The sequence below is a fragment of the Piliocolobus tephrosceles genome, chromosome 1, assembly GCF_002776525.5.
Source record: "Piliocolobus tephrosceles isolate RC106 chromosome 1, ASM277652v3, whole genome shotgun sequence".
NCBI classification, from domain to species: Eukaryota; Metazoa; Chordata; class Mammalia; order Primates; family Cercopithecidae; genus Piliocolobus; species Piliocolobus tephrosceles.
Genome location: NC_045434.1, coordinates 189,093,890 through 189,110,989, shown reverse-complemented (window position 1 = coordinate 189,110,989; position 17,100 = coordinate 189,093,890). Strand labels below are relative to the sequence as shown.

The following is a 17,100-nucleotide window of genomic DNA, read 5'->3' as shown; positions in this document are numbered from 1 at the left end:
TGTGGTATGCTCCTTAGTGCCTTGGCCAGACACTGCTAACCAATTTCCTTGCCCTTCTTTTCTGAGCCCAGCAGCAGCCTCACACTCTTTGTCAACAGAGCACTGCTGAGAGCCTCTGGCTGAGGTATGAGGTGAGGCCTAATTGCCAAGGCTGCACTGAAATGTGAGTGGCTGCATTGTAGTGAGGCTGTCAAACGTTTGGGACTACTCTGCCACACATGCGGTTACATCCCACTGTGCGGTCTGCACCACAGTGTGTAAAGACAACAGTGTCTTGAATCACAGACATTGGCTTTTTTTTTTTTTTTTTTTTTTTTTGAGACGGAGTCTTGTACTGTAGTCCAGGTTGGAGTGCAGTGGCACAGTCTCGGCTCCCTGCAACCTCTGCCTCCTAGGTTCAAACAATTCTTTTGCCTCAGCCTCCCAAGTAGCTGGGATTACAGGTGGGCACTACCATGCTGGCTAATTTTTTTTTTTTTTTTTTAGTAGAGACAGGGTTTCACCATGTCAGCCAGGCTGGTCTCAAACTCCTGACCTCAAGTGATCCACCCACTTCAGCCTCTCAAATGCTGGCATCTATGTCGAACCTGGATCACAGGCATTGGAAGATACCATTCCTCCTCCCTCCCAGTCTCAAACTCCCACTTCTCACTGACCACTTCCTTCTACCTCTTTATAATCATTTGCTTCTTCTATGACATCCGCATTGGTCACATAAATATTATGAGCATGTCCCTGTTGCAGTGCATGCTGCGGTGAGCCACTCAGAGCCCCTTTTAGGACTGAGGGACTTATTTCCCCAGCTGCTGGCAAACAACCCTTGGCTGGCAGCCCTTTTCAGATTGCTGTGGTTGAAGAGTCCACCCACCTAGGAAGGTCATGTCCCTTTCCTAGGCCAGCCTGCAGCCAGTGGCTGGTCAGTGTGGCAGTATAACAGTTCCCTTGCTCCAACTTGTGACAATTCTGAGGGGCCATCCCAGCTGCAGAGCTCCCTGCGGGGTGAGCTGAGGCTTTCACGGATACTGCATCAGAGCTCAATTCTCCTTCTGCCCAGTCTTGCTTCCTTCCCTCCTTTCCTTTCCCTTCTGTAGGTGGTGTTCTCAAGAGCACCCCCTAATAAGCCTGTCTCAGAGTGTCTTCCCATAGATTCTGACCTTTGAAACTGCATTAAAGAACCAAAGAAAAACAACTGACAATGGAGAAGGCAGGCAGGCTTAGGTGACCAGTCTCCTGTGCTACCCTCATTCCTCCTATATACACTCCCATTTCAGGTCTTATCACACCACATTATCATTGCTTCTTTATGTGTCTGCCTCTCCGGTAGACTATAAAGTCCATGTGGGCAGAAACCAAAACCTTTTACCTTCGTAGCTCTACAGTGTCTGGCGTATAGTAAGAGCCTAATGAATATTAAAGAAATGAATTAGTGGATGCACATCTGGAGAAAGGCAGCTTTTGATAAGATGAGAAGATGCTAAGAAATACTTCCAAAAAGGAGTAAAGGAGTAGGCATTTTCCCAGCTCCTGATTCTACTAGATGAGAGTCTAAAAGGCAGTACACTGCAATCCCTGGTGACACCCCCTTTTCCCCCACCCTAGTTCACCCCATGCATGAGACAGCTTAGGTAGGAGGGACTCTGCAAAACTTGCCCACCCTCCCTTCCTGGGCTTACTTTGGCAGGTGGGTGTAGAGTCCCCGAGACTCCATTTGCCATTGGCCTGACAGCGGATGACCCTTTGGCCAGTATAGTAGTAGCCAGGGTCACAGATGAGCATCAGCTGGGCCTGGAACTGATACTGTGTCTCAAAGATAAGCCTCCATCGGCCATGCTCCACGCTGATGCTACTGACATCAGGACAGGTCACAGCTGGGGGAAATGAGGAACAGAGAGGAGGATTAATTACTTGATTAATTGTGGAAGACCTTGCAAGACCCCAGATCTAGGGACTTGGAGACCTTAATGCAATACTGAAGAATCCAGGAATCTTCAGTACTCAGGCAGGTTTGGTAAATGAACAAAGTGGATTGGGTGGGGGATGTGGCTAACTGGGAAGTACAGTTGTGCCAAAAAATTAAAAATTAAAAAAGGGAAATAGTACTCAGTTGAGTTACATTTGGTTAGATTTTCATTTTTCAAGAGAAGACAGAAATCTGGATTTTAATGAAAATTTCTTGATTTTAAAAGATCGTGGAGTAATTCAAAATTTGTTATAAAGCACTGTGTAGGCCAAAAAATGAAACAAAACAAAAACCTCTGTCTTTGGACTAGACATAGCTGAAGAGGTTACCATTTTGTGATCTGACCTAAAAGTTGCTGTTTTAGAGCTTTGGAATCAAGGGACATTCATGCAAACTTTCTGACAGGTTTTCCATCTAAAAGGGAGTGGACCAGGCCATTCCTAAGTTCCATGGTGGTTTGTGGAAACATCTTAGGGCATGATGGTCATCAATGCTGAGAGCAGTTTCAGCACCTGCCTCCTCTTCTGAAATCCCCCAACTTTCATTTCCATGTTTCTTTCTTTTTTTCTTTTTCTTTTTTCTTTTTTTCCTCATTACTGTGCTTTTAGCTCACTTCTTGCAGGAATCTTTCCAGCTGCCCACCTAGCCCTTCCTTACACCCGCCTCCATTGCCCAAGGACTCACGGACACACTGTGGGGGGACGTTGTGGTTGCTCCATAGGCCTGTGTCCAGACACTCTGCAGCGGCCTCAGCGCCTGCCTGGAGGTGGTAGCCTTCACTGCAGCTGTACACGGCTTTGGTTCCCACTGTGTACTCCTTGCCAAACACCATTCCATTCTTGGGGGCCTCAGGAAGCCCACAGGAAAGAGCTAGCAAAAGGAAAACAATCTCATGAGCATTTCTGGTTTAAGATGGTATTCTGAGAAACTATTTTTATCCTTCCTCCCCTCTCAAGGTCCCAATAAAACTGTAGTAAAAACTAATAAAAAGGTAAAGTCTCATAATAAAAAAGAAAATGGGAGGATCATCATCAGAGGAGTGGTTTTTGTTGTTGTTTTTGTTGTTGTTTTGTTTGTTTGTTTGGAAGAAGGAATAAAGATAGAAGTGCAAAGAAGTTGTAGTTCAAAATATATGGGAGGGAGCCTCAGGGTGAAACCAGTTCTCCGCCATCTGTTCCCACAAACACGGTGTAGAGACATTCAAGTATTTACTCTCCAAACAAAAGAGAGAATTTTCTTTTCCACTGAAGGGGAACTCTCTTAGAATGAATTAGGGCTGCTATGGTGGGAGTTGGCATCCCCGAGGAAAGCTCTTTTAATTCTAGGATTTATGGTCTCTTGGCCTGAAGGCTGTCCCATTGCCTACTCAGGTCTGCCACATACTCAACTTCTCATTGATAGAAGAGACTTAGTGGACCAAGATATCTGTATATAAAAACAACAAAGGTAATCCACATCTCATATCTGAAAAAATCAACCTGGCCCTTACTTTTAAAATACAATCAAGGATCATATATATGAAGAAAATCAGTAGTGTGAACAAGACAAACCAAGATAAGGTTTAAAATAAACGTCCCCTTAGGAAACAGAGTTAATTCAGGAAACAGAAGATATATAATCTTTAAACTTCTGATCAGTAGTATCCTGATAAAGTCAAGGTGAGATGTGGTACTCATAAAATAAAATCAGTGTGCTCTGAAGGAAAAAACAAAATAAAACAAAACAAAAAAACAAGGAAAATTTCTTTGAAATGAAAAATATGATTGCCCAAATAAGCATTAAAGGATTGGAGATTAAATTTCTCAGAATATATTAAAAAAAGAGACCAAAAATAAAATAAAAGGACTGAAAACACAGAAGATCAATCCTCAATATAGGAGGTCCAGCATCCAACTGTTCAGAGCTCCAAAAAGAGAGATCACAAAAAGTGGAAGGGACGGAATTATCATAGATGAAAATTTCTCAGAGCTGAAGAGAGACACAAGTCTTCAGATGGAAAGGGAGCCAAAGGAATGCAAAAAGAATCACGCGTAGATTCACCATCATGGAATTTTGTGTATCTAAGAAGTCCAGAGACACACAGGCATTCCTCCAAGTTCCTAGAAAGAGGGGAAAAAAAGACATAACTGTGAAGGAATGAGAATCAAACTGGCATAAGACTTCCCATCAACAACACTGAGTGTTCAAAGATAATGGAACAAAGCTTTAAACTTCTGAAGAAAATGATTTGTAAACTAGAATTTTACCTAGTCAACTGACCAAGCATGTGTGAGGGCAAAAAGATAGACACTTTCAGACATGTAAAGTCTCAGAAAGTGTGCCCCTCATGGACCCTTTCTGAAGAATTTACTTAAGGATATACCCCATGAAAAAGAGGGTGAAAACCAAGAAAGGACAAGATATGGGATATAAAAAATGACAGAACTAACTCAGGAATACAAAGAAAAGGAATCTCAAAGGGGCAACTCAGCGGAGAAATGTCTGCAGCAACATGGCCAGGGTTATTATTTTATAAGGAGTAGGGTCAACATTATGTTTATAGGAGGAATAGGAATTACTTTGGCAAGAGTAGACTGTTTGGTCTTTGAAAGAAAGTAATACTTATAAATCATCCTTGCCCTTCGATAGCTCAGGGGGTATTACAGATGGAAAGATTAATGTGCCAAAGTACCCACTACCGCCTCCATCCACTATCCCCTCTGACAACTAGTCTAGAGCTCAGAACTTTTTTGCTCAGAGCCAGAATAAGCTTGGGCAGAGTCCCATTGAGATTGCCTACCAAGATGCTTGATGCTATAAGAATTTCCAGAACCAATAAGAGGCATCAGGCTGGGGCTCCATTATGAATGGGGGAGGGTAGACTGCTCAGAGGGACAGAAGTTGGAATACCAAGATGGAAGAAGGGTCTAGGCGTGGGACTCTCCAAAAGAGGAGGATCAGGAACACAGAAGGAATGAGAAATGAGAGAGTGTTTAAACATAAGACTCTTAATGACTAAACAGAAAGGCTGTGAGCTCCTTCAGTGGAACTAGGTTAGCCAAGCTGTCATATCAGATCAACTACCTGCCCAGCTTCCTTGAATCCTTTGGGAAGAAATACTTGGATCTCCACTGGTGTCTTGTATGGAGAGTCAACCCAGGGAGGGCAGTGAAGGAAATGGGCAGCAGCCACTTCTCATGGGCCCTGGCTTGGCCTTGATCTTGTAGATAACTAAGGGGACAGAAGATAATACTCTAGCCTGAGATACTAAAAGCCTGTGTCTCATGATCTCCATGCCAGAATGCAGTCCCCCAAACCCGGTGGTAAGGGGGACACTTCCTGTGAGTAGGAGGGGAGGGGATACAATCACAAAGTATTTGAGGCTTGTGGTGGAATGAGATCTCTGAGGGAGAGAGACATGGAGTGAGAGAATGGGCTGGGGAAGGAGAGAGAAGGTATTAGGAGGCATAGAGTCTCTAAAGGAGGAGTGGAAAAAATCATGGGTTGGAAGCAGCAGTAGAGAAGTGGAAGAATGCCAGGCCCTTCCTGGCGCAGAGTTCTGTGGGAAGTAGGAGGTGGGTGGAGGCGGATTAACACTCCACTTGAAAGGGAGTATATGTGCTCTCAGAGGACAGCCATGGTCTCCATGGAGGGAGGAAGTGAAGACAGCCAGCTGGGTAGGGACAGAGCGTGTATGCTTGCTGGCCATGGAACTAGGATTCCAGAGAATGCAGTGGGAGGCTCAGAGGAAGGGCATCAGTGGGACACATGGGGTGGAGTCGGGAGAAGACATGCACAGTAGTATGGGGATGGGTCAACTGAAGCCTGGGGGGAGGCCTAATTTTGGGTGGTGATGTAAAGTAACAGAAATGAGAGGCTTGGTAGGTTCCAACTGGTGCTCTGGAAAAAAGACTTGTCCGTGTTAATGCAGTCAGAGATGCAGAGACCAAAGCCAAATGCCATTTGCCATTTGTGGACAGCCAGTTCACTGTGACCTTTGCTTAGGAGTAGATTATTAATAGCACATTGTTTTTGTTCTTTAAGGAAACACAGGCACAGGCGAGAAGGTTGTGAGGATTAGAGATGAGAGATGTCATTAAAAAGTACTTCACCACTACTGGGAACCAAAGGAAAAATCAAGTAGCAATGCGTTTGCCTGTTTTCATCTACGTAGTTGGCAATGTTTTCTTCTTTTTTTAAATGCAGTGCATAACATTGAGACCGTGGGAAAAAAGACAGCTCTTACATGCTGCCTATACATGAGGACAAACTTCTGTGGGGGGCAGTCAGTATCGACAGCTGTCAATTGCATACACAATGATGCAGCAATCTCATTTCTGGGAATTTGCTTTAAGGAAATATGTAATATTCATAAAGATGGAATTCTAAGTTTATAGTCACAAAGAATATAGAAATCCAAATGACCAACAACAGAACGATACTTAAATGAATAACCGTTTTCTCATAATGCTGTGCAACTATTGAAAATAATGGTGAGGAGGTATAATGTTAACAATAGAGGCCAGGCGCAGTGGCTCACGCCTGTATTCCCAGCACTCTGGGAGGCCGAGGCGGGTGGATCACCTGAGGTCAGGAGTTTGAGACCAGCCTGATCAATATGGTGAAACCCCATCTCTACTAAAAATACAAAAATTAGCCAGATATGGTGGCGGGTGCTTGTAATCCCAGCTACTTGGGAGGCTGAGACAGGAGAATTGCTTGAACATGGGAGGCAGAGGTTGCAGTGAGCTGAGACCATGCCACTGGACTCTAGCCTGGGCGACAGAGCAAGATTCCATCTCAAAAAGTAGTATATAGTTAAATATACTTCCTCACCATGATTTTCAATGGTTGCACAGCATTATGGGAAACAAAATCTGTAAGAGTTTTGTACATGGATGATCCTATTTTCATAATCAATACATAAAAGACAAAAGGAAATGTGCTGAAATGTTAACAGTGGTGATCTCAGGTTTATCATTCATTTTCACTTTTTTCTTTTGCATTATCTACCTTTTTTTTTTCTTCTTCAGATTTTTAGTTTAAATGTATATTACTTTAAGGGAAAATACTCATAAATCATAAAAGGTAATGCATGCAAACTGACTGACACATTTCAAGTGTTTGATCAACCCACTTGCTCTATGAGCCCGAGCCCAAGCATCCCCTCTGCTGGGAGCCCTCCCCAGCTGGCCAGGAGGAAGCAGATCCCTTCTCACCTCTGGGCTCCCACAATACTGATTATGCTCCTGACACAACACTTCCTTCCTCTGCCACTTTGCATTGATGTGCTCACATACCCATCTCCCCCATGGATCTCAAAACACTGAGATTGCTGTGCACTACAAATCTTCAGTAAATGCTTGTGGAAAGAATGAAATAATTATCAAAGAGGAAACCCACATTTGGAAGTGACTAGTCCTGGGACAAACCCAAGATGTGAGTTGGATCTGAGCTACCTTGTGACCCGCTTTCCACCTGCTTCTCACCTTGACAGAGAGGGATGGCTTCGCTCCACAGGTGGTAGCCCTGGGGGTGCCGGGTACAGATGGCCATGCTGTGTCCCACCAGGCGGTAGCCGGCGTTGCAGCCAAAGTGGATGGAGCCCCCGGGCTGGGTGCTGGTCTGGCCCAGGATGAAGCCATGGAGTGGAGCCCTGGGCAGGCTGCAGTAAGGGGCTGAACAACAAGATGAGGTTCAGGGAACTGGTACCAGCAGGAAGACAGACATGGTCTTTCATGCAGGCCCCTTTCCCTTTCTTCTCCCCCATCCCCTTGTCTTTGCCATTGCCACATCCTCTGCTACTGAGGAAGGTCTGAATGGTGGATATTGAGAAACACCCAGTCAGGTTGGTAAAGCCGAAACAAAATTAAAAAAACAGAACAAAACAAAAAAACAGCTTCATGAAGCACTGGGTCCCTTTTGCGGTCCAAAGGTAGATCTGGTTGTATGGCTACGTTCAGGCTCTCAAATCCCTTCAGCTTCCAAACAGACTTAGAAAGTAGAACCCAATGGGGTTGGTTCCAGAAAGCTGTGACTGCAGGGGTGTGGACTTTGACCTTAGTCAGGCCTGGGCTCCAGTCCCATTTCTGGTCTGACTAGTTTTGTAATGGGGGACAAATCACTTCGGCTCCAATTTCCTCACCTGTAAATTGGGACTGGTAATACCTACCTCACGGACTTTTGGTCAGTTTACACTGTATATATAGACTGTGTACATAAAGCCCCCAGCACAGCGTGGGGCACTCACTGTTCAATGCTCAATAAATGGTCATTGTCCTTCTTCATATTGTGTGGGGGAATGCGCTGAGACAGACCTGTGGCAACCCGGGACACACATTTCCCTACAGTGCTCATTTCCCCTCCACATATGACTTCAACTTGTTTCATTCATTTATTCAACAAATAGATATCAAGTATCTATTATCTTCCAGGTGTTGTTCTAAGTGCTTGCAATACAACAATGAAGAAAACAGACCAAAATCCCAGCCTGGGCCTGGCGCAGTGGCTCACTCCAGTAATCCCTGGCCTTTGGAGGCCAAGGCCGGTGGATCACTTGAGGCCAGGAGTTCAAGACCAACCTGGCCAAAATGGTGAAACCTCATCTCTAATAACAATACAAAATTGGCCAGGAGTGGTGGTGCATGCCTGTAGTCACAGCAACTCGGGAGGCTGAGGCAGGAGAATTGCTTGAACCCAGGAGGTGGAGGCCACAGGGAGACGAGCTCATGCCACTGCATTCCAGCCTGGGTGACAGAGTGAGACTCTGTCTAAAAAAACAAACAAACAAACATAAAAGCAAAACAAAAAATCCCAGCCTGAAAGGACTCACATTATAAAGCCTGCCAGGGATCCTCAGGGAGAGTTCTGTGAGGCCACAAAAGAGGGATGACCAAAGGAGCAGGCAGATAATTCTCTTTGTTTGCCCTAGGAGTCCCTGGTGGGGTCTTCCAGACAGAGATGGATAAGGCAGGATTTGGGTGTAGGGCCCTTACGGCCTCTTTTTTGGTGATCACATCCCTCTACTGGTGAAATTGGTGTTTTAAATAGCTGCCTTCCAAGCTGGATTTGTTTCCCTACTCCTGCTTTGCCCCCTGTGTCCTATGTGTGCCATATCCACATGGTTACCTCCCTCAGGAACAAGAATCTCGGTTGTAAAATATACTTAGTCACAGTGACAGACGCAGGTGCAAATTACACTCATCTACTCTATCTGAATTATTAAGTACTAATTGTTGCACCATGTAATTAATTCACTTTCTACGTGGCATATGTATTGTAATTACAACTGACTCATTATTCCCAAACATGTTAGTCTTTAGAACATCAAGGAAAGGGTAACTCCTTAATAGCGTTCAGTTCCTAATTAGCAACCAGTAGAGTGAAATGCTACCAAACTGCTGTATTTCCTGTTGGAGTGAGCAGCTGCCAGGAACTCAGCCTGAGTCACCCCTAAGAGGCACCTTAAAGTGTCTTTTTCATTATGCGGACACTGAGGCCTGAAGTGCCTTGCTTAATAATCCCACAGCTAGTGGGTGAGAGAGCTGGTCACTGACATTGGGGCACTCAGTCATTGCAGCCTCCCAGACCCCTCCTCTGTGTACACCAGGGAAAGGAGAGGTTGGATGGACTTTGCGGAGGATGTAGGCTCTGAGACAGTCAAGACCCACCTCCCTCCCAGGAGCCCTCAGCTTCCTCTGGTTGGCTATTCCCTGAAAGCTACACCCAGGGATTCTTTAAGACTGTTCACCCGCTGAGTATGGGCTGGTCTTGCAAGTAGGAGACCCATGAGAAGGGATGGACTGTGGCAAGTGGGACTTCAGGTACTGAATTTGACATTCCTTCCAACCAAGATTTTTTTTTTTTTTTGGGACAGAGTTTCACTGTTGTTGCCCAGGCTGGAGTACAGTAGCATGATCTTGGCTCACTGCAACCTCTACCTCCCAGGTTCAAGCGATTCTCCTGCCTCAGCCTCCCAAGTAGCTGAAATTACAGTTGCACACCACCGCGCCTGGCTAATTTTTTTATTTTTAGTAGAGACAGGGTTTCACCATGTTGGTCAGGCTGGTCTCAAACTCCTGACCTCAGGTGATCCGCCCGTCTTGGCATCCCAAAATGCTGAGATTACAGGTATGAGCCACTGCACCTGGCCCCCAACCAATATTCGTTAGAAATTTGTCCATCATTTGCCTGGAATGTAGGCCAAAGGTAGCCAGGGGAAAGAGTGCTGAAAGGGAGCTGGTGCATGATGGAACCCCCCATGGTCTTAAGTAATTCATTTCTGCCTCCAAGCTTGCGGAGCCCAGTCAGCAGTTCACTGAACCCACCTCCCTTCAAAGTGAGCATCAAGCAGCTTGTGAAGTTTTCTTCCAACCACAGACAGTAATTCCCATGATGTGAGATCAGATAAATTCAATTTTCTCCATCTCATTATATTCCCAGGAATATTTTTTTTGGTCCTTATAGATTGTTGCCTGGGTCAGCCTTTGGCCTTTTGATTTGACTCTGTTTATAAGATATGGCTTCCTGAGCAGAAGAAAGGCACCTGGCCTTGAAATATAGCCCATCCTTTGCTGCCTGCTTAACATCTGCCCGTCAGAGATCCATGCCTTAGGGCTTTTTAGTTTTAAGAAACTTTTATTAGCATTTCCTAACTTTCTTAAAGGGACAGGATCACTGTTAGGTACTATCAGATCATATAAAATAGTTAAACTTATCCTGAAGACACAGTCTGGCTACATGAGAAGAAAAGAGGGAAGAGGTTCAAAGAAGGGAATGGAATAGAAAAATAGGAGGTAGGGGAATGGCAAAGACCACTTAGCTTCAGGTGAGGCAGATTTAGAGGAGGGGAATGGCTGCCCAGTCTCCACAGAGGAGCCTGCAGCTTTGATGAGGAGAGGGCCTGTGGCTTATTTGTGTGTTTTTTCCACTCACCTGAATAGCGAATCTTAAAGCCCTTCCGATTGTAGGCGTGATCAGATGACCAGCGCAGGTACACAGAGTTGCTTGAGCTGGTGACAATCAGGGGAGCTGAGTAATTCCCACTGAGGGCTTTCAGCAGAGGACTCTGTCCTGACGCACCTGGGGTGAGAAGGACGCAGGATTACAGACCATCGGAGTCATCACAGGGAGCCTCCAGGGAAGACCTCAGGGCTCAGAGGGTGGGGTGACTTGTTTCGAGTCAGCAAAATCATTTGTACTTGCACTCCTCTCTCTGCATCCACAGGCATTGCTCAAGGTGCTCTTTTCTCCCGAGCCCAGCTCTAAAGCAGTACTCTGAGAAGTCCCTGCCTACCTATAGCAGCTGGCAGGTAAGATGAAATTGATTTGCATTTTGAGATTTGACCAAGGTCAACTAGCTGGTTAGTGGAAGAGCTGGTTTTCAAACTGGGAACTTCTTCCACTTGGCCACCCTACTTCTCTTGTGTGTATTTAAGCTCATGCCTATAATCCCAGCACTTTGGGAAGCTGAGGCAGGTGGATCACTTGAGCCCAGGAATTTGAGACCAGCTTGGGCAACATAGCAAGACCCCATCTCTACTTTAAAAAAATACAAAAATTATCTGGTCATGGTGGTGCGTACCTGTAGTCCCAGCTACTGGGGAGGCTAAGGCACGAGAATCATTTGAACCCAGGAGGCGGTGAGCCAAGATTGCACCACTGCCAGCCTGGGTGACAGAGCAAGACTCAGTCTCAAAAAAAAAAAAAAACAAAAAAACAAAACAAAACAAAAAAGCTCAGTGCCTGCCATATAGAAAAAAATATTTATGGAATGCATACATAGTAATAAAGCTAGAGGAAAATGTCATATCTCGGGGTCATAAGTAACAGAGCTCCCTAATACTGCTTTTGAAAGCTCTTTGAGAAAGACCTCCCTCTTCTTTTGTTCTACCTTAAGTGCCTGAGATTGCATCCCGAGGGGGCTGGTTGAAGGGGCACAGAATATAAAGCTGGATAATCCATAACACAGGATTTATCACTTTGGAAAAGGCCCTGAGTGATGGCTCTACTATGCCACTAAGACAGCTCTTAGAAGCTTGGAAAAAGTAATGGATCATATTAAACAAAGTAGAGTCACCAGAACTGCCATGCAAACTGTGAAGGGAAAAGCTCGGAGAAGTGGCATGCTGGGCTAGGTCTGCTGTGTAAAAGCTGACCGTAGTTCTCAGGAAGACCTGGAGGACACTCCATTTATGAAAGCAATCAGGAGGTGAGGAACTCCAGCCTTCCTGGAGGGGGTAAGCACCAGGATTGCTGAAAACCTGAGTAACTAATGGCTATCCTCTGTGGGTCAAAACTGATGGGAAGAGACACCGGGCTCCCTAGCAGTAATGGGGATGAGAAGATCCTAGAATACAGAGGCCAGGTGGAATTACTTAACAGTCAGCAGCAAAGTTGGCGTAATTACTAAAATGGGAAACAAGGCAGGAATGGCAGCTGGGAGAGCCTGGCCTACGGGATCTACAAAGATGGCTCATAGAACATGATGTTCCTAAGGGCAAAGTAAATAGGAAGCCAAGAGCAGCCAAAACAAGTATGACTAGATGAACAAAATAGATCATGAGTAGATCTATGAGCAGGGTGAGAAGAGCTGCCCCCAGCAGAAAGGTGCAATCCCCTGCCCAGTTTGCAGACTTGAGCCAGGTTTCATTTCCCAAGAGGCTGGGTCCCTATGAAAAAAGACCCTGCACAACGACAGTAATTGTACATAGCAGTTGTTCCTACAGTTCTTCCCCACAAAGACCCATACTCAGAAAACAGAATATTATAGACAAGGGAATGTTCAGATATATCAAAGACTTCTGGATACAGGATGTTAATTGATGCTGATACCTGGGGGTCCAAAGCATTATCACAGCTACTCTGTCAGAGAAGGGGTATATGGAGGTTGTTTTGAGAATAAATGGAGTCCTGGACCAGGTCCGTCTCACAGTACACACTTAATAAAGTAGGAGCCTCAAGTGTAGCAGCTGTGTAGGCGCATATCTTTGTTAGAACAGATTAACACAGCCTTGGTTACATAGAATGTAGCTGTTGATCTGGCCATGTAGTCTTTTTCATACCCTTCAGAAAGGAGGATCAGAAGCAGTTTGCATTCACATGAGGTAGACAACAGTATACATTCATGGTTTCCCCCAGAGCTATGTTACTTCTCCTGCTCTCTGTCATAATAGAGTATAAAGGGATGTGGACCATCTGGACATCTTGCAGAATATAACATATTGGTTCACTTTATTGAGGACATCATATTAATCAGATCTGAGGAGTGAGAAGGGACAATTAGTGCTTTGGCAAGATGTCTTTGCAAGATGCATGTGCTCCAGAGGGTAAGAGATAAATCCTACAAAGTTTTGCTGTGAAATTTTTAGGGTCCAGTGGTCTGAAGCATGCTGACACATGCCCTCCAAATTAAAGAGCAAATTATTGCACGTTTTCCCTCTTAAAGCCAAAGCAGCAGCAGTTTGGTAGATCTCTGGGTTTTGGAGGAAGCACACTTTTCACTTGGGAATACTGGTATGACCCATTTATCTGTTGACATTAACAGGAACAGCTTTGAATGGGAGCTACAGTTAAGAAAAGGTTCGGTAACAGGTTCAAGTTGCAGTACAAGCAGCTCTGCTGCTTGGGCCATGCCACCCCTCAGGTCCCACGGCCTTGGGGTTGCTGTGGTTAGGGAAGGACATCCTGTGGAGCTTCTGGCAAGCCCTGATAGGAAAACTGCAGCACAGACTCCTCGGGTTTTGGATCAAGTCCATGTCTTCTGCAGCAGAGAACTATGCAGCATTTGACCGACTTACCATCAAAAATCTCAAACTCATCATACTGCTTCTCGCTGAGGAAGTACTCCACTGTGAGGGAGATGTTATAGTCGGGCTCCACTCTCACCAGCCAAGAGCAGGTCTGGAACTGGGGATAGCTTCCAGGGTAACTCTGGCTCAGGATCACGCCTGTGGAGTCTGTCAGAAGCTCATTTGTTGGGCAGTGCACTTGGAGAAAGAAAGAGAAACACCAAGTATGTGGGGGTGGAGATGGAACTACGGCCAACACATTTGCTTTTCCCAATACAAAAGACAACCATTAGAAAATCAGTATTTGAGCACATTCAAGTCAGATCCCACATCCATCACCGTGCTGCTCCATGACGTGAGGTGGCCTTAGATCCTGTGTCAATATTGCAGTCTTTCTGGGACTGGGGCTTCGCCAGTTGGTTGGAATCACTTCCTAGTTAAGTTGTGGGTTCTACTACCTGGTTTTGAGTAGGGGAGGATGGAACATACATACAGACAGCAGTAAGGCTTCCCCAGATCCAAAGGAGATAATCTATAAAATGGGTTTTATTTGAACAGATGGTGCTGTATAGGGCAGAGGTAAGTACATGGGATTTTGAGTCAAATACACCTGGATTTATAGCCCATCTCTGCCGCTTACTACTGGTGTGGTCTTGAACAAGTTATCTCCTCTCTGTGTGATGGCTTCTCCATCTCCAACACAGAGATAACACAGACCTTACAGGGCTGTCATGAGCATATATAAAACATTATATGCTGGGTGCAGAGGCTCACGCCTGTAATCCCAGCACTTTGGGAGGCTGGGGCAGGTGGATCAGGAGGTCAAGAAATCGAGACCATTTTGGCCAACATGGTGAAACCCTATCTCTACTAAAAATACAAAAATTATCTGGGCGTAGTGGTGCGTGCCTGTAGTCCCAGCTACTCAGGAGGCTGAGGCAGGAGAACTGTTTCCCGGGAGGCAGAGGTTGCAGTGAGCCGAGATTGTGCCACTACACTCCAGCCTGGCAACAGAGTGAGACTCCATCTCAAAAACAAAAAACAAACAAAAACAAACAAACAAACAAAAATATATAATATGAAATAATATATATAAAGCATGCAACATAGTGCTGCAATAAATTGTAGAGGGAATGATGATAACTGCATCTTGGACAGAAAGGTCTCAGAACTTGGTTGTGGCCTAATTAGTAGGATTAATATAGCTAAAGAAAAAAATGTCATTCTAAGGAAGACATTGAGCTTGGAACTTAGGAAAGGAGGAGCTGGAGGAGCAGGATTGGTTTTTTTGTCATCACCATGAATAGGAGGGAAGCTGCTGGTTCAGAGAGGCCCTTCTCCAGCACTGAGTCCTGGAGCACAGGCGAGCATCACAGCATGAAAGCAATTTCAGGACCATCCACCGCCATTTGCTTGGGTTGTGGACACCAAAGCAAAGTTCTGAGGACTAAATCGGCTTCTTCATTACATTGTTCTTTCAGTACAAAGGTGTGCATTGACAATAGTTGTAAGTATTCTGATCACTGCACACAGAGAAATCAGTATTTTGCAGTAGATGTGCCTTTAGACAGGCTTCCTGGGCATGCTGGATTCTGGGACACTGGTAAAAGGGAGTTTCTGGAACTGCAAGGCCAAAAATTAATCCCTGGATTACAATCTCAGGTAATGCTATTTTGGGTAGAAGACTTTGCTGTCCACCCATCTCACCTCTGACTTCAGAGAAGTGAGGCTTGGTAATCAGCACTGGGGCTGGGCTCCTAGACAGAGTCTTGCTATGGCCCAGAATTTCACAGGACTCATCCAGGCTTCTGCCTGAGTAGCTTTGAAAGGTACTCACTGACTTTTCCCAATAGAGCTTCCTTTTTAATTTTAAGGAGAGAAGGAAAACAAATGTCTTCTAGGAGGAAACTCGCTTAGCTGTGACATGCTCCTGATTTCACTAATCCGGTGACCAGCACAGGGCAGTGAGATGTAGTGATACTTAAGTTCTCTTAGGCCTCGTGGTCCCCTCCTGCCTCTACCGGGTCTGCTAGTCCTCACTGTCAGTCCATATTGCAGGTTCTTCCTACTCTTGCTTTCCCAGAAGTGAGGGCAAGGCTGACTTGTTTCCCCATAGGCTACTGAATATTTGCAGGTAGCAGTAGTTCTAGAAACAGTAGTTGCACTAGCGATAATATTAACAGCAGACATGGAGCAATTACTGCATGCCAGGCATCATCTTAAACTTGTTTATGTTATTAACCCATTTAATACCCCCATGGCATAAGTACTATCATTATCCTCAGTTTATAGAAGGGAAGACTGAGGGTAGGACAATCAGGTACCTTGCCTTAGGTCAGATGCCTGAGGAGTGGAGACTATTTTTTGATCTTAGTTGGGGTGACTAGCTGAAGAGAATTCATTTCTGTCAAGGCATAGTACACTGGAATACAGACTGCTGTGGTCTCTCAGTTGCCTGGTTTGGCACACAGCACCTTGAGTGCGTCCATGCATCAGTAAAGCAGGGATGGTGTGTGAGCCTACCCTTCCCTGACGGCCCAGGGAGGGACTTCCTCCTTCCAGTACTCAGTATGCAATTCCAAGAAATTTCCAGGAAAGAAAAAAAAAGCAGATGGAAATAGATGTGGCCACTGTGGCCAATTCACAGGTTCAGACATCAGAAGAGGGCAGAGAACCTATCCAGAGTGATCACTCACTCATTCCACGTGCACTCATTCATTCATCAGACAACATTTACCAAGAGAACTTTCACGTTACGGGGCAGTGACTGAGCTGAGAACTGGGAATAGAAAGAGGAGCAAACGAAGGGCTTTGTTTAGGAGGAACTTCTAGGCCCCATACAGATGCGGCTCCATGCAATTACCTTCACATATTGGGGGTGGGCCTTCAAACTGCAGGTAGGTTCCAAGTTTGCAGGTCAGAATTTCATTCCCCACTAAGGTAAAGCCAGGGAGGCATCTGTAGCGTACGATGTCACCTGTCAAAGAAAGACTAACATGTAGACTCTCTTAAGAAGTCCGGTCAGGGCTGATGGGCACCCATTAGTACCTTGAACCCACTTCCAGGTGAGATAATCAGAGGCGGATCATGTTCTGTTCACACTTAAATAACTAGCTCAGCTCCCATCAAATTGCCCAGACAACTGCTCCCCTCTCACAGCTCAGCCTTGCCTGAGCCTCGGAATGTTTCATATTTCAGGACATTTTATACTGTCTTGCATGGATTTATTTCTCAAAAAGATGCTGACTTGAATCACAGAGGAAAACTGCTTTCCTAGCTCCCCTTTTGATTTTATTTTGGGTGCAAACTCAGTGGACAGAACCTGCTGGCACAGGTCCTAGTGTTTCTCTCTCCATAGACAGGAGCAGGGGG

General features: G+C 45.3%; 1 protein-coding gene across 1 annotated transcript in view; it reads right to left on the bottom strand.

The window, feature by feature from the left end:
• Nucleotides 1-17,100, bottom strand: part of CSMD2 (CUB and Sushi multiple domains 2) — a 655,333-nt gene that overhangs the window by 53,739 nt on the left and 584,494 nt on the right. The window contains exons 46-51 of the mRNA XM_023232269.1: nt 16,592-16,705; nt 13,738-13,926; nt 10,874-11,020; nt 7,429-7,617; nt 2,645-2,830; nt 1,674-1,868 (exon numbers count right to left, since the gene is read on the bottom strand). Coding sequence (XP_023088037.1) covers nt 1,674-1,868; nt 2,645-2,830; nt 7,429-7,617; nt 10,874-11,020; nt 13,738-13,926; nt 16,592-16,705 — 1,020 coding nt within the window. The remainder of the gene's footprint in view (nt 1-1,673; nt 1,869-2,644; nt 2,831-7,428; nt 7,618-10,873; nt 11,021-13,737; nt 13,927-16,591; nt 16,706-17,100) is intronic.